This window comes from Buceros rhinoceros, unplaced genomic scaffold, assembly GCF_000710305.1.
Source record: "Buceros rhinoceros silvestris isolate BGI_N320 unplaced genomic scaffold, ASM71030v1 scaffold28927, whole genome shotgun sequence".
Classification (NCBI taxonomy): domain Eukaryota; kingdom Metazoa; phylum Chordata; class Aves; order Bucerotiformes; family Bucerotidae; genus Buceros; species Buceros rhinoceros.
Genome location: NW_010422024.1, coordinates 1,783 through 2,181, shown reverse-complemented (window position 1 = coordinate 2,181; position 399 = coordinate 1,783). Strand labels below are relative to the sequence as shown.

Sequence of the window (399 nt, the reverse complement as noted above, 5' to 3'; positions counted from 1 at the left end):
CGGCCTTCACAAAAGCGCGGGGACAGCGGTGGGAAGGCCTCCAGCAGCCCCGTGCTCAGCAGCTTTCCCAGCCAAAAAAAAAACCTTCTGATGATGGTGCCTGCTTGGAGAACGGGTGTTGGAGGTAAATCCCTGATGTGGGGAAGTATGAAGGGATGCCCATCAGGACAGGTGGATACAGCCGGCTGGGGGATGGGGGCTCAGAGCGGCTCCAGGGCACCCGGGCGGTGGTGGAGACAAACACTGCCTCACCGCCAGGCACGGCGAGCATGAAAACCCTGGGAGTGCGGTGGAAGGGAGCCCTGAGCCGGGGCTGACCCTCTGTGAGCGTGAGGGCTGCAGCACCCACCTGGTTCTGCAGGTACCTTGCCTCCAGGTTGTACAGAAAGACTGCCTGGA

The 399-nt window shown here is 61.9% G+C and overlaps 1 protein-coding gene across 1 annotated transcript in view; it reads right to left on the bottom strand.

The window, feature by feature from the left end:
- Positions 1-399, bottom strand: part of LOC104496746 (multidrug and toxin extrusion protein 1-like) — a gene marked incomplete at both ends in the record, with an annotated part of 4,615 nt that overhangs the window by 2,440 nt on the left and 1,776 nt on the right. The window contains one exon of the mRNA XM_010139909.1: positions 350-394. Within this exon, the coding sequence (XP_010138211.1) occupies positions 350-394 (45 nt within the window). The remainder of the gene's footprint in view (positions 1-349; positions 395-399) is intronic.